We start from the raw sequence: 27,866 nt of genomic DNA, 5'->3' as shown, positions 1-27,866 counted from the left end.
CAGAATGCATTACACTCTGGGCGGTGCCAAAGTATAAGTGATGTGATTGGGAAAGTATTTGATTGTGAAACGCCAGGAACGTGTGTCCCTTTCCTTCCTGTTATAGAAAGCTAAAGAGAGGGGGAGAGATTCGGTATCAGTCCAAGAGGCGAGGGGGGTTCTCCATGGCTGTTGCATGCGCGTGGACTCCCGTCTCCTACTCCTTTGTTTCTCGTGAAAAATAAATACTTCCGCCGGATGTAATAAAACTCCGCATTATTGTTCATAACTGCACACGCGACGAACATGATCCGTTCGAAACGGCCTCCCCGGCCACCATTATATGAGGTTGATCAAAGACATTGGCCAGAGTAAACTGTTTTGGTGGAAATGATAGCTGGACAGCTGTGAAATGAAGATTTAGTAGCCACAATTAAGCTAATAACTGTAACACGGAGATATAACTGATAGGCTACAAGTCAATACAGGAGCGTGGGGTGTGTGCTGACGTTTCCGAGCTGCATGTGCACAGCATTAATTATTGTCAACATTGAGTGTTGAATTTCCAATGGCTGATACCTCATAAGATCATAGGATATTTTTTGCTGATGGTGTTTTTGCTGATGTGTCTGGTAGTTTAGTTCACACATCATGTTATGCTAAGTTTACTCACTGTTCATTTTATAGAACAGGCAAAGAAATGTTTAGCGCACGGCATTTGTCCCTGGTGTATAGTCAACCCCAGTTATGCATCATATAAACATGTTCATTCCTTATACTTTAGAATTGAATAAACTAATAACAGTTTCACATCTATGTTTAATTGTGAGACATATTATATTAGATTTTTCCTGAGAGTTGAATTTGAAATAATTTGTGAACCTGTATAATGATGTAGAAATGGGCATCTAATGGGCATGCTGTTTAAACATGTTAATGTAGAATTCTATTTCCATTTTGCCTTCAGATGGACACCACAGGGTGAAAACCGAGGCGGAAGGCCACAAGCCACCTGGCCCTGGTAATGGTCAAAGCTGTCTGATATTAACTTCAACCTGGCGATGGAGAGAAGGCGCAGCTCACCATGGACGCAACAAAATGGAGGGATACCAATTGTGTCCCTATAATACCCCTAAAAGGGAAAGGGAATAACCTGAGCAAGTACGTAAACATGGTTATTGAAACCCCCAAAGCATAAATGTGGCCTTAAAGGTATAACCCACAGCGATGTTATGCACGTGTGGTGAGTTGTGTGAATAATACATGTATTGATAGGACATGGCACACCTTTTTATATTTTGATAAAATCCTAGTAATGAACATCTGCAGTAGTTTTCATTTTACAATGCCTTTAGGCTATAACACGCTTTTACACATGGTAATCACACACAATTTACATCAGCTGGCTTATGTCCTCATGCTTCGATGCTAAATGTACAATTATTTACAATTAATCAGACACCCAAAATAATCTAGTGCTGCTATTTAAGTCAGGAATACACAGTCTCCTTTGATATCACCATATTTATATATATATATATGAAATAAATGTAAAGCAACAACTGCTTTGAACACCGATACAGTTGCCGTGCGTGAAGCTTATGATCTTCCTGGTAATTAGGCCTACCTCCTTTATCAGTGTTTTATTTCTGTAAAATCCATTGACTTGTCAATGAATTAGACCCACGCAGTGATCTCTTTTATTAAAGCACTGTAAAGGAAAGTGTCGTTTTATTTTCTTCTTTACGCCTTGTTTACTATACCTGTTTGAACCTGGGAACCTTAATGTTGCCTTACAGTTGTCACCTACAGTTGGTGAAGATTGTTGAAAATGTATGCGCGTGGAAAGGTTTAGGCCTTTATTGGGCCTGTTGTTGCGTCTGTTTCTTATTTGAAACTAAAATGGTTTCCATTTTGTCTTCTTCTGTGAGATGTATGCATATGGAATGTATTAACTATAGAGGCATAGGGAGCAATAGGGAGCCATATAGGGCTTATAGCAAACGAATATTTGATAATAATTATTTTATGTTATGCACAGTTCAAACGGATAGGGGTTCAGACAAACTTCTCTTAATGCTGCAAACCAAATTGATAGTCGATAGGTATGCTGCACAACTTCCCTATGCGCATGCATGGGCGTGCATATACCTCTTCTTTATTTTCGAATGTTTGCATTCTGCACATAGAGCCTCGCCCCTCCGGCGTTATGGTGGTGCATTAAAGCAAGGTGAGAGATACCCACTGATTGCTGTGCTGTCTCCTTTATCTGCTTCAGACCCATGATGGATATGGCCCCGGTTGCTACGTGGCTCTGGAATGGGAGGGGCTCTGCGTATCCGAGCGTTCCTATTGGCTCCAGAGTCTGCACGGTGGAGAGGGGGGTACCTCTAATCATATCCAGCATGTTTTGCACAAGAAATGTCAACCAGAAAGGGCTATCTTCTCCCCTCGCCAAAATACACCACAATAATGGCATGCTCGGACAGCCCCGCAGGAAACGCGTTTTTTGTGGATTCTCTGATCAGCGGTCGGACGGAGGGTGGAGGGGGACACTACTACCCGGGCAGCGGCGTGTGTCTGCCCCATAACGCCGCATCAGAGGTGTCTTACGGGCTACAGAACTGTGGATACTTCCCAGGTATAGGCAAGCGGAGCGACGCAGGTCCCCAAAACATGATGTCTGCCGCGTCAGGCGCGTATATGTCAGGCATGGAGATGTGGATGGACGCGCAGAGGTCGTGCCGAATGGATCAGCAACAAACTGTGGGTCCCCAGGTCGCGCCCTGCTCGTTCCCGCCGAGTATTAAGGAGGAGAGCGCGTACTGTCTCTACGAGCCGCAGAAGTGCCCCAAAGCCTCGACCGCCGAAGACCTGACATACTCCAGGCTAACCACGACAGGCTCAGGTTCAGGCTCGTGCACAGTCACCGACGGCGGTGGTGGTGGGGGTACTGTACCAGTGCCTGGCTACTTCCGCTTGTCTCAGATGCACGCACACTCTCATAAAGTTTACCACGGCGCCCAATCGAACCCCTCTCATTCTCACTTTGGCCTACACCCCCCTGCACAGACTCGCTTCCACAGCCCGACCCCCCCACCGTCCTCAGCCTTAGCCTGCTCAGCCACGGCGGCTTACAAGAGAAGAGACACGGAGGAGGCTCTGTCTTCCGGTACCGCGTCCCAGCCCCAGCAGACGCACGCCCCACTGGGGGACGAGGAGGCACGAGCGTCCTCCGACGCGGAACCTTCATCTCCCGAGGAAGCTGAAGAGGAGCTTGAGAAGGAGAAGCCAGCGAAAACACCTAAAGGTGAGCTGAGGTCATTGAAAGGTGTGGTCACTCACTCACTCTGCCACGGTTGGTTTTATAGCGTGCTGTATAGTAAAGCAGGTATGGGGATGCGTAAAAAGGTTATATGGTAACACCTGCGGAGAGACTGATTTCGTCTTTTGCATTCTGAGGTCATTCAGGTGTTTGTTTTTATTTAGTGATTATATATGGTTTATGTGGTCTTGCCGTAACCCAAAGGCTAAATGTTTTGTCATTGGCATTAGCAGAGGAGACACCACGCTTTAGTTGAGAGAATTTCGCTGCCTAAAAGTCAAGCTGGTGTTAAAGTTTTGAAAGAATAACAGAAGTAAACCAGTAAAAATGCTGTGGTAAAAAAAAAAAAACTTGTATTATTAAAAATAAATGCAATTACTTGCTTAGGCTTAGGCTACTGCAGGTTTATTTAACATTTTAGGACTTTGTTTCTTTGGACAAAAAATGACTTGACTGCCGCCCAATATAGGCCTAACAACCCATAAACAAATAGGCTACTAAAACCGTTTTTATTTTGGGGCGGTGATATTTGTTCTTGTTATAGTAGATCTAGAATGATAGAAAATGTTATACATTTCAGATTTGTTTTTGTTATTGTTAGCAAATGTTTCAAGTTCAAGCAAAGTACACAAGGCCGTTGAACCTTCCTTATGAAAAGGCCTATATCAAACCATTGACTTGCACAAAACACACACACACACACACACACACACACACACACACACACACACACACACACACACACACACACACACACACACACACACACACACACACACACACACACACACACACACACACACACACACACGCACGCACACGCACACACACACAACCTATCTTACATACATAGTTGATAGCCTAAAAGCATGTATACCATTTTCTTTAGGAGACACAGAAAGCGAATGCACGGCCAACTGGCTAACAGCAAAAAGCGGACGGAAGAAACGTTGCCCATACACCAAGCACCAAACACTGGAGCTCGAGAAGGAGTTCCTCTACAACATGTACCTGACTCGCGAGCGTCGCCTAGAGATCAGTAGGAGCGTGCACCTGACGGACAGGCAGGTCAAAATATGGTTCCAGAATCGCAGAATGAAACTGAAGAAAATGACCCGGGAAAACAGGATTCGGGAGCTCACGTCAAATTTTGGTTTCTCGTGATAACTTCGAATGTTTTCAATAAGCTTTGTATTGAACTAGCTTTAGTTCTAATGCAAGATGTAAAGGGCACATCTTTAGTAGGCCTACATACAAACCTAGTCTTTGCATCGTCCTATATAAGCTAGTGGTAAAACGTGAATGTTTTTGGGTTGTCTCTTTTTCTTAATATTTTGTTAATTGTTCGTTGATTCGGTTCTGTTGCTGTCACTTGTTGGGATAGGTGTCTTGAGTAAAACAATGGAAGGAATTTGCTTTGGGTCGTATAGGATTGTAGCCTACCAATACTTAAAAATATATATATGTTTGTTGTAGATACAAATATAGATCACAATTGAGATGTACGTTTATATTGCATATATGTGGGGAGTTTCCTTTACATTTATACTGCATGAAACAACATGATTCAAATCCATCTTTTCCTGCATTTTGCAATGTGGATCACATTAAAATGTAAGGCCTATGTATCCACAGTAAGGGAAGAAGATGAGTCGCCCTGTCAACGTATTCTTCCGATGTAAAGTATATATTATGATGAGCTGATTGTAAGTGTACATAGAACAACATATATTTGATCCACTTTAGGATAATATTGTTGTGTAGACTCGAACTAAGGGAAATGTAGGCTACATGAGCAGTCCACATTGTGAAATAGTTTTTATTGTGTATATCATTATGTACATATGAGGTTGTGTTTTCGTGTATTGCGTAATAAATGATCAGTTCACATAAACTGGATTAGTATGTTTTTTGATGTCCTTGTTCATAACTCTGTTCTTCTCGCTCATTCTTTGTCTGTAAAGAGAATAGGCATTTTGTACAGGCCAGTTGAGGTTGTAAGTGCACTTTGGGTTGCTTGTGCATTGCTTGGCTTTTGTCTTCAGAACTGTTTTTAGGATCCATGGAGTAGCTCTCGGAAACGATTTAGATATGACACCAGTCATTATGTCTAGGCGGTATAGGCATATAACACTGCAAGCCTAACCGGCTTCAGTAGAGTTTTATGACTGGCTCGTATATAGCGATTCTCACTCTCCCCAAAGACTGGCTTCAGTCGAGAGAGCCGTTAAGCCGGAGAGGAGGCTATAGACAGTCGTAGAAAGTTACACTGCATTTAGACACAATTGGACGAAGTCATCTTCTTTTCTCTTGTGATTGGAATAGCGCAATAACTTCGATGAATGGGTGAGTCAATTTGTTATGTTGGATTTGGGTTTTCGGGACTCCACATGTTTAAAAAAGCAGGTTTCCAGCGGAAAGATTTGATACTGAACATGTAAAAACATTGTAGGCTATTTTTAATACAGTCCTCTTATGAACAGCATGGGTGTTGAGATCGATATGAAAACGAAAGAAGACGTGGCGTTATGCATTGGCTGCTGTGCGTCTTGAGGCGTCGAGCGGACTGTGGAGTGGTTTAGGTAGTTTCATGTTGTTGGGATCCATTTTCTACCTCTACAACACGAAACTGTCTGAATTGGCCCAGTTTAATACATCGAAACGTCAGTCAACTTAATCTGGGACACGTGCAATCTAACTGGATTTGATAGTATTGAATAGTATTGGGAGTGTTATTTGTGGTGATATAAATAAATGAATAAAAAATAGGACATTTCTTATTGCCTTTACCTGTTGGGAAAGACTTGCTGTCGTGTATATCTCTTAACATATCGTCAGTAATATTTATACAAACTCTTCTTGTTATTTTTCATCGTTAAATTAAGCCCCTGAATGCCTGCGTCCTATATTTACATTGGTAAAAGCTCAGCTATAGGCGGGTTGGACTTGGAATTAGCGTAAAGCTATAAGCATGTTTTCTGTCAGTCGTGACGCGGCGACGTCAGACAAGGCCTCGGTTACGACCACTGCATTGGAGAGGAAGGGGAAGTTGAGTGGGCAACAGCGACCTCAGTGGCGCGCCGGTGGGCAATAGAGCCGGATGCTTCCGCTGCGCAATACAGCCCGGACACAAAAGAGGCGAAGGGCTTTATGGTGATATTTAGATCCGCCAGACGAGCTGTTATCTGTGGGCAAAATAAGTAAATAGCCCCTGCGGTAAACTGGGTCCGTGTTGAAAAACACCCTGATTTAGTTTACAGCCTTAAAGTGCCTTCCCTTGTGTCTTTTCTTTTGAAGATGCCTGTCTGCTCTGTGTTTTAGTGCGCATAGCCTTTCCCTATCCACTATCCTCTTTGTTTGTTTCTAATGTCTCTAACACATTTTCATCCATGCCTTATCTGATTCTGCACAGTGGTATACGTTCGAGGATGAAATATTATCTGTTACGTTGTAGGTGTGTGGCATAGCCTACTGTTTTTTCATTCAGTAGGAAAATATGCTGGAGTGGATTCTTTAGCAGCAGTGAACCGCCTGTGACCATGTAGGGTGTTGGCCTAGCTTTCCGTTTTATTGGATGGTAATAAATAGAACACGTATTCTGTGTGCAGCTATCTCCATTCTCTAAGGCTATGGTGGTGGTGGGGGGGGGGGGGGGGGGGGGGCAAGGTTCGACACAATGTCTGTAAAGTGTTACGCAGGCGTTTCCTCTCTTCCTACTAGTCCATATAGTATCATATGTTGTGTCCAGACTTGGGGTGCACGTTCAGTAGCTTCTCACCCGCTCTTGAATTACCCCTCATGTATTAGTTACCCCACAAGTATTAGTTTGTGTTGTATTGCTTATCCATTGAAAAGATACACCTGGAAATCAAATGCATAGATAGTGTAGGCTTGACTATCATTTCCGGCGTTCCTGTCTTGGTTTATATGTCGAGTTTCAAGTTTTAATGTCACATGCACAATTACAGTGAAATGCCATTATTGCAAGCTCTAACCCCAACAATGCAGTAATCAATAACAATGTAATACTAAAAATACAATGAGGTAGAACAAAAACACACAAGAAAAGAAAATAAGAAATGAGAAGTATACGAGAAAGTAAGTACTCAGTCCGATGCCATATTAACAATGTGCAGGGATACTGCAGTGGTAGAGGTAGATATGCAGGCAGGCCTATAGGGGCAAGATGACCAGGCATCAGGATGTATGATCAACAGAGTAGCAGCACTGTATATTATGATTGTATGTCAGCGGGTGTCTATAGAGTCACTATAAATGTATGTGCATATTATGTGTGTGTGAACAAATGATGGAGTGAGTGTTTGTGTGTGTGTTGGATTGTCAGTGTGCGTGAGTGTGTAGTACCCTGTGAGTGTGCATAGAGACTTTGCAAAAATAAAATACAAGGGTCAACTCAGATCTAGTAGCCATTTTGCTAGCTATTTAGTAAGCTATTTAGCAGTGTTATGGCTTGGGGATAGAAGCTGTTCAGGAGCCTGTTGATGTCAGAATTGATGCACCCGTGTGGAAGCCAAGAGAACAGTCTATGGCTTGGGTGGCTGGAGAATGAAAACGTGTTAGATTTCTGCTTTCAAATTTGATTACAACGTGATCTATGTGTCTGAATAATGGCATAAACAACTCCATTTGTAAACTATCTATTATCTATTAGTTGCATGTAATTGTCACGACGTAGGCCGATCTCCAATTTTTTGTAGGGAAACTCCTAAACTTCTAAGTGCTTTAGTAGTTTACATAATGCTATCTTTGTTATAATTTTCTACTTAATAGTGCATTGCTGTTTTCGTTAGCCACGGCGGAATTCATAATTGGCACGATAGTGCTGGTATTTGTAACAGTGCTAGTGGTTCTTATGATAGTGGTCTCTCATAATAGGCTAATAACATTCCTAGTAATAATAGGATAATGTATTGAATAGGATAATGTATTTAATAGGATAATGTATTTAATAGGATAATGTATTTAAAGTAGAAGCCAGGTATCGATTTACATGCTACTATGTGCACACTATTTTCTACGACGAGTTTTCACAATTGTCGTTTATTTGTTTTAGCTTAATTATTTAAATATGCCACAACTAGGCTATGCTTTTATGCTTCACAATTAGGCTATTGAGATATATGAATAAACATGTATGTTTTTTTTCTCTAGGCGTAATATAATAGTTGTTTAATTCCTCGGTTCTGTTTAATAACCAGAATTCTCTTGTCCATGGATATACCAATGTAATATTAGCCTAGAACAATAACATTGTTTTTTCCAAATGTATTTTTTGAAGACATCAGTGAATAAACGACCATATTAGGGTTCTATAGGTGTGAGTAAATAGGTCTACTATGCAAACACAAATACAATTCTATACCCCTTTCCATTTTCATGCTCAAAATAATCTTACATTTACTGAAATAATGTTTTTTTTCCCAGTAGGTGATATATAAACAATATCATAGGATGTTGATGAAATAACAAATGAAACTAGTCAGATATTATTCTGAGCAGGGTTTTAGTCCGATTAGTTTTATTGTATAATACCAAACTAATATGTTAATAGGCTATACTAAAGAGCAGGTTATAGCACAACATTATGTGCGTAAAATGTTTTTTCTTTGGGAATGTTTGGTCATAACTTTCTCTGGTTCGAAGACAATGAAAATATGAAAGGTTGAAACATTTTGACGGAAGATGAAAGAGGTTACATACTAGGATGGAAAGCGTCCCAGAGCATTATTTTTAAGGAAGAATATCAAAATAATTTACGTTCTTTGGCGCCATAGAAAGAATGCAATTTAAGACATTTGGTTTCGTTAATAAGCCCCAATATGGAGAAGTTATTCTGGTTAATTTCAGCCCCTGTGGGTTTTGTTGTGAGTATCATTGGTAATGCTTATTATCCTGTAGCATATGTGTAGATATCCCTCGCTAAAGGTGTGTTTTACCTCATCTGGGAGGATTATTTGGGGGATTTCCTGACCTATGCTAACAGACAGATACTTTCAATGGTATTTTCAATTGTATTTTTCTCAATGGAGTTCAGCCTCTCCCTTGTCATAGCCCTACATTTATATCAGCAATTGCGTACTAATCATATCAAATAATAATACTTTGCTTTTAAAACTAGACGTGGTCACGTTTTAAGACAAGAGACCCGCTAGCATTTAATAGTCAAAGAGACTGATTTATTATTTATTGTTTAGCCTTTGTGATCACGTGCGCGCATCACCCAATCGAATGGCAGCCCTGCGTCCGAACTATTAGTAGACTGTAGTTCTTTGTGGTGCCAAGTTGCTACTTGATTTCTTTGTTATTTTGTGAGAGTGGGGTTTAGTGCGTGTGTATGTGTGTGTGGTGTGTGTGTCGCGCTTGTTTTTGTAAGTATCAGTGTATGTGTGCGTACATGTGAAAGTCTCTTTTGCCATGTCGACATCTGGAACATTGACTAGCTACTACGTCGACTCCCTCATCTTGCCTGAGAGTGAGGCGCTCTCCGCGCCCAGATACACCTCCGGTCCGGGGGGGCTGCAGCACGCGAGGCAGCCCACATTGATCACCGATCACACTGAGCTTGGGCCCTGCACCTTCCCGACGAAAGCCCCGGTCTTCAGCCCGTCCTGGGACCATGTACCGGCACAGTTTCCAGGCGCCGTGTCGTCGATGTACCACCACCCGTACGGGAATCACCGAAGCCCAGCTCCAGGCGACGTGGAGGGTCGCTACATGCAGTCCTGGCTGCTGGAGCCCATGTCAGGGTCCTTGCCTTTGACTGGATTACCGACGAGTCACCACTACGGGATCAAATCCGAGAGCCTGGATGCGGGAGCGGACAGCGGCTCCCACACGGCGCTGCTCCTGTCCGATTTCGCGGACGGAACGGTGGAGACGGCATCCCCGGTGGACAAGGACACGCTACCAGGCCAGACCGGGGACCTGCAGGAGGGAAAACCTGCCCTTGATCCAAGTAAGTGCTGCTTCATCCTTTGACATTTGGCCATGCTATGTTCTGTAAAGCTGCAGGGATGCAGGTACAAATGTGTGAGTAGTAGAGAGGGCGCGTGTTTGAAAATATGCCATTCAAGGCGTGCCATTCATTTATAGCGACTTGATAATAGGCTAGCTTTCTCTCACTCATTTCCGTCTTCTAATACTATGGGTTTCAGATTTTAAACAGGAGCAAGAGCCAAGTATGGGAGTGCATTGCTACTTTGGAACGCATTTAGATTTTTACATTCAGAATTGATATACAGAGCTTTTGTTATCAGCCTCGTCCCTTGTGGGTCATATGTTTTTATGACATTTTGCCCAGCAGCACCGGGCTCACACCAGTCTCGTCTCGCACTCCCTCTCTCCAGATAACCCGGTATCCAACTGGCTCCACGCTAGCGCCACGAGAAAAAAGCGCTGTCCATACACCAAGCACCAGATCCTCGAGCTGGAGAAGGAGTTCCTCTTTAACACGTACCTCACGCGGGACCGTAGGTACGAGGTCGCGAGGCAGCTCAACCTTACGGAGAGACAAGTCAAAATCTGGTTTCAGAACCGCAGAATGAAGATGAAGAAATGTAATAAAGATGGTGGACCAAAAGATGATTTATAGGTGAATGAGAACGTAACAAAAATATCCGAAATTAGGGGGATATCTGTGAAAAGGCTCTTTCTCTGCTGGACTGCATTTTTATAGCCGTTGTCTCATTGTTTTATCCCTAACAGAGGCTGTTATGTGTCTTGTAAAAAGCATGTCCGGTTCTACTCGTCGGTTTGATGCAACTAACTACCTTTATATTGCACAATTTAGCAGTGCGCATTATTTTTTGTTATTAGGATGTTAATGAATGAATTAAAGGCTCGGCTGTGAGGGCATCTGTGTAAGGCATGTACCCTATTAATAGGCCTGTTCTCTGTGCTCTTTTGTGTGTGGATGTCTGTAGCTATGTGTGTGTTCTCTGGTTTGTAGATATAGGCCTATGTGTATTTCAGGTTAAACTGAATTTAGTTTCAAATGTTTTGTTGTGGTCGTTATTTCAACTATTGGTCAATTTGAGTTGGAGGTACAGGCTAACGTAATGGTGGCATTTTGAAGCGGGTGCATGAGCATCAAAAAGCCTCTTTAAAATGCATATTGAACTGTTGATAATGTTACTAGAAGCTACATAACAATGATATTGTCTCTCAACTACCTAGAATTGCAAGAACCTCATTTCATTTTAACATGACTTTTCGTTGTGAAGAGACAGAATGCTTATATAGATAGTATACTATGTCTGAATTTCAGGGAGTAACATTTGAGAGGACATATTTGTTAGAAAGGGAGAGAGACTAAATAATAACTGTATGCTACCTAATGAATACCTCATGGTCTGGGGACCTTCACATGTTTGCTTCTCAAATGTAATTTGTACTATTTATTGAATAAAACAAATTATATCTGCGAATGCAGCCACGTTGAATTATTATAATTTCTTGTGCATTTGCATGTCACTGTTCAGTCTAAGATTTAATTCAAATTAACGTGATGCTCTAAAATAAAATGATCAAATTCTTAAAGCTATTGACAGTCAGATGTATTGTAGTTTACCAAATGTAATGTGCATAGGACTATTCTAACATTAGTTTGCACTTATATTTTCTCTCAAACAAAATATTGGAACAATACTAGCAAAAACACTATTAATGGTGTGTTAGAAAAATAATAACAATTACCCATTTATTTAATTTTCCGTGAGTGAATTCGATATTGTGAACGCGCACTTTGTTATTCTTTCTTCAAGCTCGCTCGCACGCAACACACACACCACACACACACACACACACACACACACACACACACACACACACACACACACACACACACACACACACACACACACACACACACACACACACACACACACACACATATACTCTAAAACGGTGTATGTGTGGGGGGGTTCAAACAGTCTGCAGTCCGGGCAAACAGGCAGGCCCGGCGGATCGCTGCACGCTTGCTGCTCTGCTCCGCTCCGCGCGCCTTGGCAGAGGAGGTTGTTAGCTGTATACAGCCATAAAAGACAATTACCACTATAACCGTTTATGGGGTGCAAAGCGCTGCAGGGCGAGAGGACCCAACACAAGAAACATGTCGAAAGCTTTGACAGCTGATGCCTAAAATAATGTAGTACATGTATTCTTCAGCTATGATATGACTCCACCGCTCAGTTTAGACTCGGTGCTTCTGGACACATCATGGTCGCTATGTTTTCAAACCGTCAACATGAGCAGGGCGGTCGAGGTATTCAGCGTTCAAAGATTTACTATTTAAAATGTAGCTTTGGCGGCATTCAGATTACAATATATTTGATCTGAGCTTCTATTTAACATTTGTATCAAGAATGAGTTAGGTCTATTGATGTGGGCCTGCTTCCACCGAAAACCTTTGGTTTATAAATCTTGAGAAGTTCCCTCAAATCTGCGCTGTAGTCTACCAAACATTTTATATCGACAAAGAGTAGCTAATAAAAATAGAAATTATAGATAGGCCTACTTGTGAAATAGGCTACAACTGGACCTTGGAACTGTAAAGACACATCCTCACAGAACCACCCTTGTTTTATCAGACAACATCATTCACATCAGACAGGCACATATATTTTAATGCACGAATATATTAGCTTTAGTAAATAAAAACAAGGAAATTGCAGTTGTATGGAGCCATATAGTGGTGTTGTGACGCGCTGGGCCTCGAGGACGCAGATGGACCCCAAACTTCAAAGGCTCAGCCAGAGACATAGCAATAAAACGCCTGGTCTGCTATACTGTCTGGCATTCCACTTTTAATGGCTTTATGGCCGTCCAGACACAATTAGACCGTTTCCAGAACTCGGCACCCATTTGTTTTTTCTCTTTTCTGTGGGACTGCAGCATGGACAAAAGGCCTAGCGGAAATGATCCGCTTTATTGGCGTCTCCCCGACTGTTGCTCGCCGGACTCATGGTCATCTCGGGCGACCCTTTGTTTGTACCTGGCCTGGGAAAGTTCTCTCAGTTTCTCTGGTGGTAGCTAGTGTTCTGTTCACGCGCTGAAAAAACAGAAAGGGCAATAAAACAACAGCGTTATGAGTCAAGACCTAATCTCAGTATAGATGAGAACAACATGAACATTTTAGATATACTATTCTCGATTGTCATCATCGGACCTCCAAAATCTGTATTCTATGTGGAAATAGAACTGCAGGCAATGAGAGCCAAATACATTAATCGCATTCCTATTATGTGATTTATTTATGTATTGGCCTAATGGGGAATGGGTGTGATTGCAGCTCTCTGGGCACTGCACCTTTTCCACCCTGCAACTACGTGTAGTGACCAGAGGATGGCGCTGATGTTCCATAACAAGGCTCAAAATGGCCTCGTTTGAACACTTACCCTTTCTGATTACTTCCTGATGAACATATTTTGACATGTTTTGGCCTATTGGTGTATTTTCGTTTTCTAACATGGTAATTCTAATTGTTGCTTGCTATTATAGTCTTTATAATGATGTTAGCTCTTGTAGACGTTGACACATCCGCGGCAGTATTTAATATTTAATAATAATATACATAAAAAATACAAAATATTATGCCTTAGTCTAGTCACAAAAAACATTTGCACGGTTAGGCCTATCTTTGATTTGACGCTACAGAAAAACCTGAAACGTAGTTGTTCCGCGTGTGAAATGAAAGAAATCAGGCTTTTAGAAGGCCTAACTATTATCGTTAAAATGTGTTTATTTCATCTTTAGTTTAGGCCTATAGGAATACTAAACATAAATAGTGCTTTCTCAACAAATCTTTTGTACATATGATTCGTAAAGTAATTGGAAAATAATTTTGCCCTTTTCAAATAGGCTTATCGTTCATCTACATTTGCAATAGCCCTACATAAAATGTGACATGTGTTGAATTTGCATTTAGGCTAATCAACTTTGGAATATTTTGATATGGCGTACTAAAATATCATATGTTTGGTGGTATTTAGATGAGCCTAAATGCTCAGTAACTCCACATATAGAATTTCGTTTTTTTTTTTTGTCCCTTCTGTGTTTTTTTCCAGATAACATTGCGGAATGGGAAAGAATTTACATAAACGTTACCAAATTAGGCCACGGACTATGGCATATAAATATGTATAGCTATCCCTCGTTAAATGTGTTTTTTACATAATTTGGGAGGATTCTTTTTGGGATTTACTGACCTATACTAATAGGGACAGATACTTTCAATGGTCTTTTTCAATGGTATTTTTCTCAATATATATATATATATATATCGGATTATTTCAACATAGTGCAACCTCCAAGAAAGCAACATCGTTGTTAGTTTTAAATATTCAAATTGACTTATTTAATTTGCTTACCTAACTTTTATGTTTTGAGTTAATACTTTGCTTAATCTAGCATCAGGTTACCACTCAAAATAATTCTCAAATATTTCACTTAGGCCTATACTTACTTGCAACAATTACTTTTATATTATCTTATTTGAAACGTAACAATGGTAACTGAAAATGTTTACAATTGTAAATGGTATTATTTCAATCACCACAATATCAAAAAAACTGTTGTAAAATGTTTCAACTTTGAATTGATCAGTCCTTTGTAGCCTATAATCTAATTATCATGTTTTGATGTTTGTTGTGTCATGTAGTTCAGTTTTACCCATGGACAAATGTATTTATATGAATTGAACAAAACCTTTTGAATGAGTACACAATGCAATTTTATACTCTTAGTTGTGTATAAATTACAGATGTTATGAGGTGGTGAAAACGATTGTATTATGGTAGTATTATGGTGTATTATGGTGTATTATGGTGTGTTATGGTGTGTTATGGTGTGTTATGGTGTGTTATGGTGTGTTATGGTGTAGTATGGTGTATTATGGTGTATTATGGTGTATTATGGTGTATTATGGTGTATTATGGTGTGTTATGGTGTGTTATGGTGTGTTATGGTGTAGTATGGTGTATTATGGTGTAGTATGGTGTATTATGGTGTATTATGGTGTAGTATGGTGTATTATGGTGTGTTATGAAATGAAGGCTAAATGCAACAGTATACGTTTATTTTATTTTGATTACATTGTATTTTGTGTCATTTCATATGTATAGGCTTCCCACAGTGTTTATGAGAGGGTGTGTGTGTGTGTGTGTGTGTGTGTGTGTGTGTGTGTGTGTGTGTGTGTGTGTGTGTGTGTTAATCCTGGGAAATTCCATGGTAACAGAGTGATCCTGAGACTCAGATTGTTCACTTTAAAATGTCTAACAAAAAACAATGATTGCAAAGTTAAATAAATCATACAACTCTATGCACAATGAGTACTTTAATCAATTTCCACTGTTTTTTGTTTGACATACATTTTAAAGTGAAAATTCGGAGTCTCAGCATCACTCTGTTACAATGGAATGGCCCTCCTACTCTGCAGTCTGTGCGCTATAATGAAATCTCCGGCCCCGCCGGTGATTGGCTACATCGGTCACAGGGCTGGATCACGTGGGTGAGTTCTTTGGTCCTGGGGAAAATGGGCTTCGGTGTAAATCCAGGGTGTATTGCTGTCATATATCACACTACCTCGTAAAAACGACACTGAAGATTCTGGCCCAACAAATCACAGAGAAAAAAATATGAGTTCTTATTATGTGGATGGTCTTTTTAACAAATATACGGCGAGCGGTTCTTTCTTCACTAACGCAGACCTAGGTTCGTGCACTCTTGGACCCGATGGAGAAGGACCCGCATCTGCTCACAACGCCGCAGCCCCTGCCTTCCCACCGTCCCTGTCCGGACTTTACAACGTCAACAATGCAATCTACCAGAGCCACCCGATGTTCAGCCCTGGTTATGGCCAGGGGCCGGACATTCGCAGTCTGCACTGCAGCTCCTTCGACCAGAGCCGTCTGTTCGGGGACAGCTGTGTCCAGCCGGGGCCCCTCACCTCGCCAGAGGACAAACACTACCGGATGTACCCCTGGATGAAAACATCAGGTACAGTCTAAGATGAGTCCTTCCTTCCCAACCTGCTCCTGCAGAGCTCTGCTATAATGTCAAAACCTTGGGATAGTTACCGTGGTCTTAATGGCGCAATTAATTACTTGAAGCCATTGGTATTTCATGGAAAGAATTGTTCAACTTTTATTGCGCAAGTAATGAGTTCTGTGGCCATAAATGTATTATCCCTTCGCTTCTGCAATGCTTTTTGCCTCTGCTTTCTTACTGCTTCTACTCCCCTTTGTGACAATAAAATACCAGACTATGTAACGCCAAAATAAAGGAAACACCAACATAAAGTGTCTTAAAGGGCTTTGGGCACCACGAGCCACAACAGCTTTAATGCTCCTTGGCATAGATTCTACAATTGACTGGAACTCTGTTGGAGGAATGCAACAACATTCTAACACCAGAAATTCCATCATTTGGTGTTTTATTGATGGTTGTGGAGAATGCTGTCTCAGCCACGCTCCAGAATTTCCCATAAGTGTTTAATTGGGTTGAGATCTGATGAATGAGAGGGCCATCGCATATGATTTACATCGTTTTCATGCCCATCAAACCATTCAGTGAACACTCTTGCCCTGTGGAGAGGGGCATTGTCATCCTATGGGGTTATAGCCATGGTAGCCAAAATAATGGCCTACCCAGCATTTTTATATATGACCCTAAGCATGATGGGATGTTAATTGCTTAGTTAACTCAGGAACCACACCTATGTGGAAGCACCTGCTTTCAGTATACTTTATATCCCTAATTTACTCAAGTGTTGCCACTATTTTGGCAGTTACCTGTATGTTATGGTGTAAATCAGTGATCGTGCGCTCTGCAGTTCAACCTTTTGACTGGGATAGCAGATGTGATTATCCTCATCAGTCTCAGAAACCTTTTTGTAGACATGGAGATAATCTATATTAATGGTGGTTGTAAATAATGGCAGTGGTTGGAGCAGTGGTAGCCTATTAATAGTGTCGTTTCTGGCTAGTAGGGAATTGGTAGGCAAGCCAGTGTTTAATAAAGATATACCCTACCAATGAAACTAGCAGTAGTAATTGCTTAAGGGCTATGTGGGAATGACCTAGTAGTGGTGGACAAACACATGCTTCTGATTGGAGAGGCATGCAGTGCATTAGCTACAGGCTACAGGCTAGACTCTCAGCTGGAATATTTTTAATGGAAGGAAGTCTTTAAAAAAAGAAAGTTTATTGAAGTGTATATAGGCTACATGAGGCAAAACATCATTGACTGTCCTAAAACATTTTAGTAAAAAGACATCTTAGTAAAAATGGCAAAGACACAAACTGTGTCACAGACACAATGTTTTTATTTTTATTAATTGATTAACTTGTATAGAAATAATACATGAATGCAAGATCACAGAATTGTCACATATGTCATTATCAATATCATGATATTATCAGAGTTATTACATATGCCATGCTTGTGTAGGACATGGTCTTATGCATGGCAGAGCAATTTGTAGTATTTTTATTCTTGGACCTAGCAGATTGAAACCGTTTTCTCTTGTAGATCCAAACCGAAAGCGTGGTCGTCAGACCTACTCCCGGTACCAGACACTGGAGATGGAGAAAGAATTCCACTTCAACCGGTACCTGACCCGCCGGAGGCGCGTGGAGATAGCACAAGTGCTCTGCCTGACCGAGCGCCAAATCAAAATCTGGTTCCAGAACCGGAGGATGAAGTGGAAGAAAGATCACAAGGACGAGTCCTCGAGCTCGACCCCCGGTGCCAACGGCGAGGACGTAAACGAGGATGATGACAGTGATCCGGTAACAGACGGACAGTCCAAGGCCGAGGACGCCGAGTACGGAGATTCCCAGTCCACCGGTGTGGCGTCAGAAACCCCTGCAAGAGGAGACGGAGACAAGGAGGCGATTAGAAACACTCCATAAATGTTCATATTGGTCACTAAGGAAATGTTCTAGATGTAGACTATCACAGAATCGATACACTCTGTTCGATCATGCTATTCAGAGCTTAGAAGCCTGATTGAGGAAACGACTTGCAGGGCTGAAATTGAGACGCACTAATTTAACGTATACAAGCTAGTGAAAACACTGGTTATAGCTATAAAATGCATATGGCTATAGGAAGATGAAAGGGAACGGATACTACCTATTTACTCTGCGCTATTACTATGAACACTCAATTTGATCTTTGAATGTAGAACAAGTCTACTGTAAATGTTATACAATATTTAATGTTAATCGTTGGGAACTATTAGATATTTTACTACTTAAATAACATTCCTGAACAGAGAACTACCTAAGGCGACAGTTGCATTCACGCAACTTCAGAATTTACCTCCAGTTTCAATTGACTTCGAAGAACCTTTTTCGCACTCTTTTTGTCTCTATTTCAAAGCGAAATAAATGCAAATGTTGAATCCACTGGTGAATATGGCTTTAATGTTTAACTGTCGCTTATTATCGTTATATTGCGCTGCTGTCTGTTATCATGTCTAATGTTGTGAGAGCTTGTCTTTTGGGGTCATGTAAAGATTTGAATAGATATTTGCATGATTTCCAAACAGCAATCAAAAAAATGAATTGTCAAATTTGTATACCCTACCTCAGATTTTACGTTAGAGACTAAACCTATAGCCTACCACTGTCTCACTGAATTTCAGCACTGCATAAGAAGTACTTATAAACACTGCATTGTAACGTCGTGTTGTTATTGTATTGTCATCTCCTTTTTGCTTTCAATTATTCTAACTAGCTATAGCCTAGGGTCAATAACATTTTCATGGACGTGAGTGTGTCTGCTTGCACGTGCAAGTCTGTAAGTTAGGGAATTGGTGTGTTTCTAGGCTATAGCAGAGAAGCGGTCCAATGTTCAGAAATTAGCATTTGTTTTGCAATTTGACTAGTGCTTGGATTCGTCCAGGAATTTGCATTCGACACTCACCGCTTTTCCTCTGCGGTATTCTTATTGTGACATTATGTAAGATGCAATAGTAATCGAATAAAAACAAAAACATTCATTTTGGAAAATAGCTTCGTAACGAATTTCCTGTAACCCAACCATGCATTGATCAAATCTTTAGCCAAAATGTTATGAAATACAACCTACATGCCAACATCGATGGTATACCCTACATTAGGCATGAGTGAACATACTGCATCTTACCTTTTCACATTCATTTAGTTATACTAACATTTTAACATTTAAGCCATTTGTTTTTATATGACAAGAAATACTGAGCCTACAAAAACGCTATTACGCTACTACATAAGAACACGGTGGCCTATTTCTAACGTGAAAATAGATGAAACCAATGCAACATTTGCTTAATAAAGAGACTAAAGTATGTAAACTATGAGGACACAGACTGTACAGGCTAGCCTACTGTGAAGGGGAAATGACTGCATTCCCCCTCCTTTCGGTAAAATGGCGCCTAGTTTTGACCTGCCCCCTCCTCTCCCTCTCTGTTTCTTCCTCTCTCCCCCTGTCGCTCTCTCACTGGGTCATAAATCCGTTGTTGTTTATGAAAATTTACAACATTGCAATACAACTTTACGAGGCTCCTCGGCTTCCCATTGGTCGCCGCTGGTCACATGGCATAGAGCCGTGAACATGAACTTTTTATACATAATTTCCTTTTCCAGAATAGAACCGCACTCATTTAAAAGTGTCTGCCATCCAACCCTTTCTGTAATGTAAAGGCTTTCGCTCTTCCATTTCTTTTCGTCGTGGGTAACGCTGTTTTGCTTTTAGTTGTTTTTTATACGCAGTGCAAGGAGCAGTGCCCTTCTCATGGAAACGGACGGTTTGGATTCATTACCGGGGTCCTCGTGACGGTTTGGCACAATGGACGGGTTGAGTGCGTCGTTGCCTGATCCCGGGAGCGCTTGGATTCGTCCAGGACCCAGCTGTCAGAACTGGGGATCTGGTCGCTTTGCGCCAGCAGCACTTGTCTGTCCTCTACCTGTGACATCACCACACACCAGGAGACCCGAACACCTCACATACGGTAAGAATACTACACGATTGGATATGATTTTGTAATAATGCATTAAATAGAGTGAGCATTCAAGTAAAAACAACTTTCTATGCTTGTTTAGTTTTAAATAGCGACGGCTTTCAGAAGAGTGGTTGGAATGTTGTGTTGTAGGGTTAAACGGGTTATGTCCGAATATTTGATTTGATAATAACAATATGATCATTATTTGCATGATTAAGATCAATGCTATGGTTCGTTGATTGTGGTCTCTGGGCTTGACCTATCTAAATATGTTATTCAATACTAATGTAGGAAAATGCTTTTTCAATATCAGGATTTGAATAATTTATTGGCGATGCAGGCTATTTGTGTTTATTTGTTGCTATTCAAATGGAATGGTCTTTCACCAGCTCCGAATTGGAACTGTGGCCAATAGGCCTACTCATTGTCGCCCTCTGGTGGGAGAAGGGTGGTGGTGTTTTGGTCACAGCGTTTTGTCCATTTTCTCTCATTTACAGTCTATGCGTTAATTGCGCCAACACAGAACTTTCCTTTGTCTTTTTTATTCGTGCTATTGGTTAAACCATAAAACAGGGGTGTACATTGCTGTTTGTATCATGATAGCATGGTTTCGGCAGATGTAGCAGTTGTTTTGATTTGAGGAAATTATAGATTAGCTTAATCTAGAGTATCCTCGCTCCAGTTTTCCTCTCCTCCATGATGTAACATCAGCACCACATCATCGAAACGACCTTCTTATCAATGACCCATTCATCTCGACCATGTTCACGCTTATGATATTTAGAAACGATATGGACACAAAAAATATGCTATTAATGCTATTTTGCTGGTAATATGCAATTCATTTTCATAAGAGTTTTAAATCCTCTACACTGGCACTGCATAAGGCCCAATATAGCTGGAATGTATTGTTCTGAATAGCAGTAGTGCTCAACGTTTTTTTATTAAGCTATATGATAGGTGAGGTAATACTACATATATTTTGTCTGTGTAAATTCAGACTACATATAGAAAATGGTAAGGTGTAGGGTTATGCAAATAACCTGCAGAATGGTCAAACATCAAGACCTCATGACCAGATGACACCGAAAGAAATACATGCAATCATTATGCAGAAAGAAAATACACACCCCCATAAAATGGAGTTCTGATTGTGAACAGATGTTCAAGTGTTCTTTACATAAGATCACTGGACATCACAGAGAGACAGAACGTCACAATAGACACCATTCATATAACAATAGATTGTCACCTCCAAATCATGTCATAGAATAGAACCTGCGAGACCGAAACGTCACAATTGATATGGCAAGATTATTACCTCAAAATATGACACAAATTGGACACCGAGAGACCGAAATGTCACAATAGGCATCAATACCAAGGAAAATGTACAACACAATAGCCTATTGTTGTGATGCATTTTATTACTGTATGCGTGCGTGTCAGTTTGCATAGTTTTCTTCGACGAGTTTGCGTCTTAGAATTTCATCCGTTATGGTTCACCTCATAAATGTGTTTTTAGAGTTCCGTTTACCTTAGTGGCTCCAATTCAATATCCTCCTCGATATTTACAGTGGTAATGAAACTAGTCGAGAAAACATGTCATATATTCAGATTAAGAGTGTTTAATAGTCACATGTACAGGGTTGCAGGTGTGGTTGCAGGGTACAGTGAAACCCTTAGGCTTCGAGCTCCAAACATTAGAATATAGCCGTGCTGCTACTCCCCTACACTATACAAAGGTATCTGAAATTCTGCTTGAACAGTTTTGTCTGTTACGCACGAAATACATCCTATGTAGCTAATGAAATGTATGAGCAAATAAAACTGAAGCATCGTGACATTTTACTCACTCATCAAGGTTTGAAGCTGCATTTCAAATTGTTAGCATTTTACCATCTGGAGAGCACGCGCCCCTCCCTGCTCTGTGCGCCACAAGCACGCACACAGAGTCCCTAATCCTGATTCTGTTCTCTCTTTTTTTACATCCTGACGTTTCTAGCAGATGCAGACACTTGAGTAGAACGCAACTAGTCCTGTCGTTTTTTTACTCTCGCGCTTCCTGATTTGCCCCCTTTCTCTGGGTGGGATAATTTCTTGGTAACTTTGTTTCTATTGGCGATTGATAAATCAGATGTTAGCTCTTAGACTCCCTAACAACCTCTTTAAAGTCACAATCACAAACACTCCTGCACATTCTAAAGCACAGAACCTATCCTTGCTCCTTCCAGCATCCGGACCATGCTTGTATGCGCTCTCAAACTATCCCTGAAATTTAAGACCCGGGCTCGCATACAGGGCTCCTTTAGACACCGCTGTACACATCTGGTCCTGAGTGCAGCTTGTTCCTCGGCTACTGCAGTGCCTGAAGGGGCCCTATTACCGCTGTGAGTCTGCATCCTTCGTACAGCGTACTTATCCATCACGCAGTTAGTGCCGACGCTCTAAACTGGCTTTGTGGGGCGTCGTATAGCCTAAATATCGTCTTTTGGGGATTATAGGACCAAGAGGTCCAATGGATTTTGGAATATTAGGGCCTTCGTTGCCAAAACGAGACTACTGTAAACCTGCAGTCGCGTGCCCCAGTTTCTAGTAGCCTAAATAGACGTTCCAGATTAACTGCACCATTTTCTGCTTACTAGCCACGTCTCTTTTGTAAGGCTACATTATTTAAAAAGTTATCGCTCTGCCTGTCCTGCCTGTACACTAATATAACCCTGCTCCAGCTATAGAGTCACATTCTCATCAACTATTATTATAATCATCACCACTGCTCCGATTTTAGCTTAGGCCTATATACAGTTTATCTCTACGTTACACCAACAAACCAGCAACTCAACACCGATGAACAGCAGCTATAATCAAATAGTGCTAAATGAATGTCGTCATATGTTTGTTATTGTTATTGCTTGTATTGATTGGGCCTACATTATTATTTATTCTGCTGTTACCGATATATGTCTTTCTTCATATAATATTTCGAACCTCATTTTAGATTGTCATTACGTAGTGCCTTATCTTTGTATTTTGAAAACTTGACAACACTTATCTAGGCAGATTCCAGTCCTGTCAGTTCTTTCGCTTCCTCACTCCGAGGACGTTATTGATGGAAGGAAATGGGTGTGGGGAAGATGCCGAGCAAGGCCAAGGGAAATTGTTTAATTTTCCCTTTGTTATTTATCCATGTAAAATGAACGAACATTCTTATACAAAAAGATCATGTTTATTTCGCCTATCGTCAGACATTCTCTGAAAATGTATCTTCTAATCTGTGTTTAGATTACAACATGTGTTTAGATTACAACATGTGTTTAGATTACAACATATGTTTAGATTACAATGTGTTTAGATTAAAACATGTGTTTAGATTACAACATGTGTTTAGATTACAACATATGTTTAGATTACAATGTGTTTAGATTAAAACGTGTTTAGATTACAACATGTGTTTAGATTACAACATGTGTTTAGATGACATGTGTTTAGATTAAAACATGTGTTTAGATTACATGTGTTTAGATTAAAACGTGTTTAGATTACATGTGTTTAGATTAAAACGTGTTTAGATTAAAACATGTGTTTAGATTACATGTGTTTAGATTAAATCATGTGTTTAGATTACAACATGTGTTTAGATTAAAACATGTGTTTAGATTACAACATGTGTTTAGATTACAACATGTGTTTAGATTAAAACATGTGTTTAGATTACAACATGTGTTTAGATTACAACATGTGTTTAGATTACAACATGTGTTTAGATTAAAACATGTGTTTAGATTACAACATGTGTTTAGATTAAAACATGTGTTTAGATTACAACATGTGTTTAGATTACAACATGTGTTTAGATTACAACATGTGTTTAGATTAAAACATGTGTTTAGATTACAACATGTGTTTAGATTAAAACATGTGTTTAGATTACAACATGTGTTTAGATTACAACATGTGTTTAAATTATAACATGTGCTTACATTACAATATGTGTTTAGATTAATTTCAAACAAACCTATATTTTTCTGCTCCTCCTTTTCCTGTTCTGAAAATGGACTTAAATTATCCATATTTGCAACAAAAAAAAAGGTATATTATTGTTATGCCATCGATGTTTTCTAGAGATTAGGCTATTCATTACACACAGCTGCAAGATTTTTTGCAGATTATTTTTGTGCCTAATTATCGAATTAGCATAATTCAGTCATTCGGACTTCTAAAAGTATTTATGGATTTCACTTGAGGGGTGAAGTGTTGTCTATTGAGACTACTGTATTGTAGCCTACTTTCTGTCGTCATCTAAAAGACGACACTTAAATTGTTTCAAATGCCTCATTTTTAGCGTATCTAACATTTAGGAATGACTGCCTTTCTATTCTATTGGATTATAAATGCAGGTTAACCGCTCTATGCACATCAGTAAACTAAGCTTCACCTGTAAAATCATTATTAGTGATAAACACATGCAATGTATTCAAATGTCCAAAGAGTTGATTCAACTACATTTAAGGTTCTAGACAATTATTTTTTTAATATATTTTTCTTGTACTTGTTTTTTCTTGTACTGTACGTGTTTTATTCCCAACGAGAAGGATAATGTTTACCATCGACGAGGATAACATTGAATACCGATTTCTCTCTATACTCTCTATCAGTGGAGAGGTTGCATATTCAGCATACACTGCGTTTCTTGTTGTATTGTTTGGGGAGACCATGCTTTTGCCGCAATGGTCGTTAACCTCTGAACGACCCCGTTCGGAGCCCACGCCTCAAACACTGTCGCAGGCAGTGCCAGACTGCGGCCAGAAGATGGCGCGCGACGACAATCCAAGAGACGCAACCCGCGCCCCGCGAGCGCCGTGCCTAGGCGCATACCCAGGCGCGCCTCCCTAACATCCCACCAAGATTTCCTATTTGTGCACGAGTTTACCTCTGGAGGTCATCAAGCAGGATTTACGACTGGTCAACAAAAGCACGTGATTCTTAGCCGTACCCCATATTTGGGTGCCTACGTAAGAGAGAATCAAGTACATGTTCTACTCATTTCCATAATTCATCATAAATTGTGCAAGGGTGCTATAGAACGCGCAAAACCATCAAGAGCCACAAATCAAGTACACACGTTATTACTTTCAACACAAAAAAGCAACAAATACCTGCTAAATAACAATATTGGAATTATCAACAAATGAGCTCCTATTTTGTAAACTCATTCTGCGGTCGCTATCCCAATGGCGCGGATTTCCAGTTACATAATTATGGAGACCACAGCTCTGCAAACGAGCAATACAGGGACTCCACGACCATGCATTCCAGCAGGTACGGTTATGGCTACAACGGGATGGACCTCACTGTCAGTCGCGGTAACGGGCACTTTATGGCCAGCGTGCGGGCACAGGGCTACTCCCCGAACCAGTCGGTGGCGACAACAACGTCCTCTGTCGAGACGCCCAGGTACACCCAGCCCGGGAGCGCCACCGAGACGACGTCCCTCTCGCCTCCACCTGACCCGCTCCCGTGCTCCTCCTCTGTCGCGAGCTGCTCGTCTCCGGTCAGCGAGTCTCAACCTCAACACCGAGACATAAAGAACTCCATAACGAGCCCCTGCACGACCCCGAGTTCGAATGGAGGCACGCTGTTGAACCGGGTGTGTGTGTCCAAAGCGTCCCCCCTCCAGGAAGAGAAGCCCGCGGGAAGGGCGCAGACAACTTCCCAAAATGTCACCGACGGTGCCCAGCCCCATATTTACCCGTGGATGAGGAAACTGCACATAAATCATGGTAAAACAGCTTTATATTTTGTTTAGGTCGACGTTTGTGTTTGTGTTTTGTACTTGATACAGCTCGTCTTGTCTCTGTGTGGGTTTGTGGTGTGTGTGGCGATGGTGTGCCCTATAGCCATTTTAAGATGTGCTTGTTGCCATTTTCGGAGCTCAACAGTATTTCCCCAAATCGTTATATGAGAGAAAAATCACATATATTCGATATTTTATTAATGGTAGTTTTAAGGGGCGTGTGTAATGGCGAGATTTACGCCACCTGTTTAACTGCATATTGTACCCCAGGCGTTGGGAAAATAATTCAACGTGGCATGAAAACACAGGACATTTTCTTCTTACCAAAATGCAGGAGGGGAACATTTGATTTAAATATATGATTATAGGTTTTCTTTTGCCATACTTTCGGATTATTCTATATTTGTATGGTATTTTTATAAGACACACTTTGGGAAATGAATTGGCACTTCCACTGCGTTTTAAGGTGTATGTGAAATGTGTGTGAATAGTGTTTAAAGGTGTGTTTATGTGGGTAAGGCTCCATGGAAGAGTGATCAGTAAAATGTATAAGCGTTGTTGCTAAGTAACCCTGCATAAAGCGTTAGTAAACATTATTGTGTAGGTTGCTATTTTGATTGTGGGCTCATGGTTGCATCCTGTGTGTGTTACCACCAGACAGTCTGACCGGACCAGAGGGGAAGAGGGCGAGGACAGCCTACACACGTTACCAGACACTGGAGCTCGAGAAAGAGTTCCACTTCAACCGTTATCTGACCCGCAGACGGAGGATCGAGATAGCGCACGCGCTCTGCCTATCAGAACGCCAGATCAAAATCTGGTTCCAGAACCGGAGGATGAAGTGGAAAAAGGACAACAAACTAAAAAGCATGAGCATGGCAGCGGCAGGGGCTATAGGTTACCACCATCCCTGATATTTGGTTCCCCGGTGAGCACTAATAAAATAATACAAAGCTTGGGAGAACTTCCCATCATGTCAAAAGCCCAAGAGACTTTCCAAGGGCTTCTTAGGACAGTGAACATCCACGTGTCCATGCAAGCTCCAGCCTTTAAAAAAAAATCCTCCTTATTTCTTTTATTTTGACCATGATAATGCTTGTGTGAGTAAAAAAAAGAGAAACCTGCGTTCTGTAAATGTTTGTCTTAAAGGAAAAACCAATGGGAAATACATGTTTGTTTAACTTATTTTTGTTCAAAATTGAATAAACTTAAAGTTACCAGAAATAAGTCTATTAACAATCCAATAAAAGTTGTGTAGCCTATTGCACTCATAAAACAGTGTAGAAACTCAAATAATGAATGACTTGATAAGAAATGTAGTTGCTTTTGTGTATAGCCTTTGTTTTCTATGTATGTATGTAAGTAGGCCTATGTATTTATTTGTTGAATGTATTGTACCAAAGTCAGATAACGTGTTCCTTATTGTAGACAGACGTAATAAGCCTCATGTGATTGTTGTGCGCTGTGAACACGTGATGGAAGCGCAGTCTGACCCAGTGTTTGTCGCTGTGCCTATGTATCCTTCTTTTGCACGAGCTGCTGTAAAGTTGTTTCACCTGGCGCATCTTCTTAGAATGTGTGTTTCTGTCTTTTGTGTATACGTTTTCTTCCTCATTAGTTTGGATGTGAAGGGTTACATAGTGGATCCCATCGCGTAAGCGCCATCGTGAGCTTTTTGTAAATGTTTTTAAAGAATGACTGGAAAATGAAAATAATATTGTTATGGTGATGCTGATTATAATAAACTTTCTACGGGAACAACA

The 27,866-nt window shown here is 40.8% G+C and overlaps 4 protein-coding genes and 1 long non-coding RNA gene across 6 annotated transcripts; 4 read left to right on the top strand and 1 right to left on the bottom strand.

Moving 5' to 3' along the window:
* The first annotated feature begins 2,159 nt into the window (after positions 1–2,159).
* On the top strand, positions 2,160–27,866 carry hoxa10ab (homeobox protein HoxA10ab). 2 transcript variants are annotated; one of them, XM_082969945.1, is made up of 4 exons: positions 2,160–3,289; positions 4,194–5,650; positions 20,063–20,318; positions 26,765–27,866. In XM_082969945.1, exons 1-2 carry the CDS (start codon positions 2,401–2,403, stop codon positions 4,466–4,468), a joined length of 1,164 nt encoding a protein of 387 aa, XP_082826071.1. In that variant the 5' UTR covers positions 2,160–2,400; the 3' UTR covers positions 4,469–5,650; positions 20,063–20,318; positions 26,765–27,866.
* LOC106588846 (homeobox protein Hox-A9) lies at positions 6,967–11,766 on the top strand. The gene is made up of 2 exons (XM_014178328.3): positions 6,967–10,280; positions 10,672–11,766. The coding sequence occupies exons 1-2, from the start codon at positions 9,740–9,742 to the stop codon at positions 10,914–10,916; spliced, it is 786 nt and encodes a 261-aa protein (XP_014033803.1). The 5' UTR covers positions 6,967–9,739; the 3' UTR covers positions 10,917–11,766.
* hoxa7aa (homeobox protein HoxA7aa) lies at positions 15,868–18,337 on the top strand. Its single transcript, NM_001139561.1, is given in 2 exon segments — positions 15,868–16,318; positions 17,852–18,337. Coding segments are annotated over 2 exon segments (744 nt in total). The 5' UTR covers positions 15,868–15,957; the 3' UTR covers positions 18,235–18,337.
* Positions 17,628–20,285, bottom strand: LOC123730939 (uncharacterized). Its single transcript, XR_006762413.2, has 2 exons — positions 20,130–20,285; positions 17,628–18,187 (listed from the first exon to the last, which is right to left on the bottom strand). It is a non-coding gene; the product is annotated as an uncharacterized LOC123730939 (long non-coding RNA).
* Positions 24,918–27,034, top strand: hoxa5aa (homeobox protein HoxA5aa; the record flags this gene model as incomplete). The annotated part of the gene is given in 2 exon segments (NM_001139562.1): positions 24,918–26,089; positions 26,761–27,034. Coding segments are annotated over 2 exon segments (849 nt in total). The 5' UTR covers positions 24,918–25,497.

This window comes from Salmo salar, chromosome 27 (genome assembly GCF_965601325.2).
Source record: "Salmo salar chromosome 27, fSalSal1, whole genome shotgun sequence".
NCBI lineage: Eukaryota > Metazoa > Chordata > Actinopteri > Salmoniformes > Salmonidae > Salmo > Salmo salar.
This window is presented reverse-complemented; position numbering and strand designations above follow the sequence as displayed.